The sequence below is a fragment of the Trypanosoma rangeli genome (assembly GCF_003719475.1).
Source record: "Trypanosoma rangeli strain AM80 chromosome Unknown Tra_15.4_contig_00973, whole genome shotgun sequence".
Classification (NCBI taxonomy): domain Eukaryota; phylum Euglenozoa; class Kinetoplastea; order Trypanosomatida; family Trypanosomatidae; genus Trypanosoma; species Trypanosoma rangeli.
Genome location: NW_021706638.1, coordinates 1 through 1,157, shown reverse-complemented (window position 1 = coordinate 1,157; position 1,157 = coordinate 1). Strand labels below are relative to the sequence as shown.

At 66.3% G+C, this 1,157-nt stretch overlaps 1 protein-coding gene across 1 annotated transcript, besides 1 other annotated feature; it reads left to right on the top strand.

Annotated features, from left to right (window-relative positions):
• Positions 1-5: 5 nt before the first annotated feature.
• TraAM80_10449 (uncharacterized protein) lies at positions 6-413 on the top strand (the record flags this gene model as incomplete). The annotated part of the gene is made up of 1 exon (XM_029387066.1): positions 6-413. The coding sequence occupies one exon, from the start codon at positions 6-8 to the stop codon at positions 411-413; it is 408 nt and encodes a 135-aa protein (XP_029233216.1).
• Positions 414-877: 464 nt separating this feature from the next.
• Positions 878-927: a microsatellite.
• Between the last annotated feature and the right edge of the window lie 230 nt (positions 928-1,157).

Below are 1,157 nucleotides of genomic sequence, written 5' to 3'. Positions count from 1 at the left end.
GGGGAATGCATCTCCGTGCGGGCGATCGGTGGGCGGGCGGATGCCGCAGAGTTCTGCCCGTGGTGAATCGCTGCGAGGCAAGGTGCGCCAACGCCGCTGCCGCAGTGGGCCGGTTTTGGGGGGGCCGCGGCCGCCGTTTTAAAGGCTGCAGCGGAGTAGGCCAACAAGTTCTTTGTGGGGGCCGACGCTGGCGACGCGAGTCACGCTCTCTTCGGCACCGGGGCTTGCCGTCGCGGAGCCGCTCCTCTGTGGGTGTCGCGGCTTTTGTGGCGCTTTTCCCTGCCTTTTGGCCCACCACGCTGCGAAACTGCCGTGGCACGAGCGGGGCCCATGGCGTCCGCCTGCATCTGGCACCGGGTCGCCGCTTAATTCGGTGGGCCGCGATTCCGTTGCGTGCATGGGGGCGGAAGTGAGACACCCTGCGCGGGTTATGCGCTGCCCCGCCAACGCGTTCCGCACCGCGCGGGGCCTGAATGATGACAGACGTCCTCTGCCTCCTCACCGCCCCGCGCACAGGCCCTACTCACAGTGCCTGTTCCGGCGCTTAGCCGTCGCTGGGCCGTGTTGCGACACATGCTTCGACGAGGACCCGAGCCGGGGGCCGTGCGCCGGCTGGCTCCTGCACCTTCCCAACCGAAGTCGCTCCCCATTTGCCTCTTCCTGAGCGCCGTCCGGACTGGCACGCCGCCGCCGGCCCCTCCGCGAGCAAGGCTGCTCGGTGAGAGCGAGGATCTGTCAGGAGACTCGCCGTTTCGAGCTGGGCGCTGCGGGTGCGGGGTTTTGGCGAGGAAAGAGCCTCCGCCCGTGCACGAGCACACCGCGGGGCCAAGGAGGAAACGCAAGGCCCGGGGCGAAGGGCGGAACACCCCTATTGCGATGTGTGGGCGGGGTGTGTGTGTGTGTGTGGGAGGTGGGGTGGGGGTGGGGTGCCTCCTCTTACGCGGCAGGAGCTCAAGAGGCAGCGCGAGGGACAACTGCGCTCAAACACGGTGATTAAACTCCCTTGCGGGGGCGGCGCTTGGCGGTGTTCGTGTTGCGCGGCGGCGTTGCATGATTAATATGTTTCTCTCTGCTTAATCCTCTCCACGTGAGGTCAGTTTTTTTTTGTTTTGTTTTTGCACACATCCGCCCAGCACGGCAGGTGCGTTGTACGATGC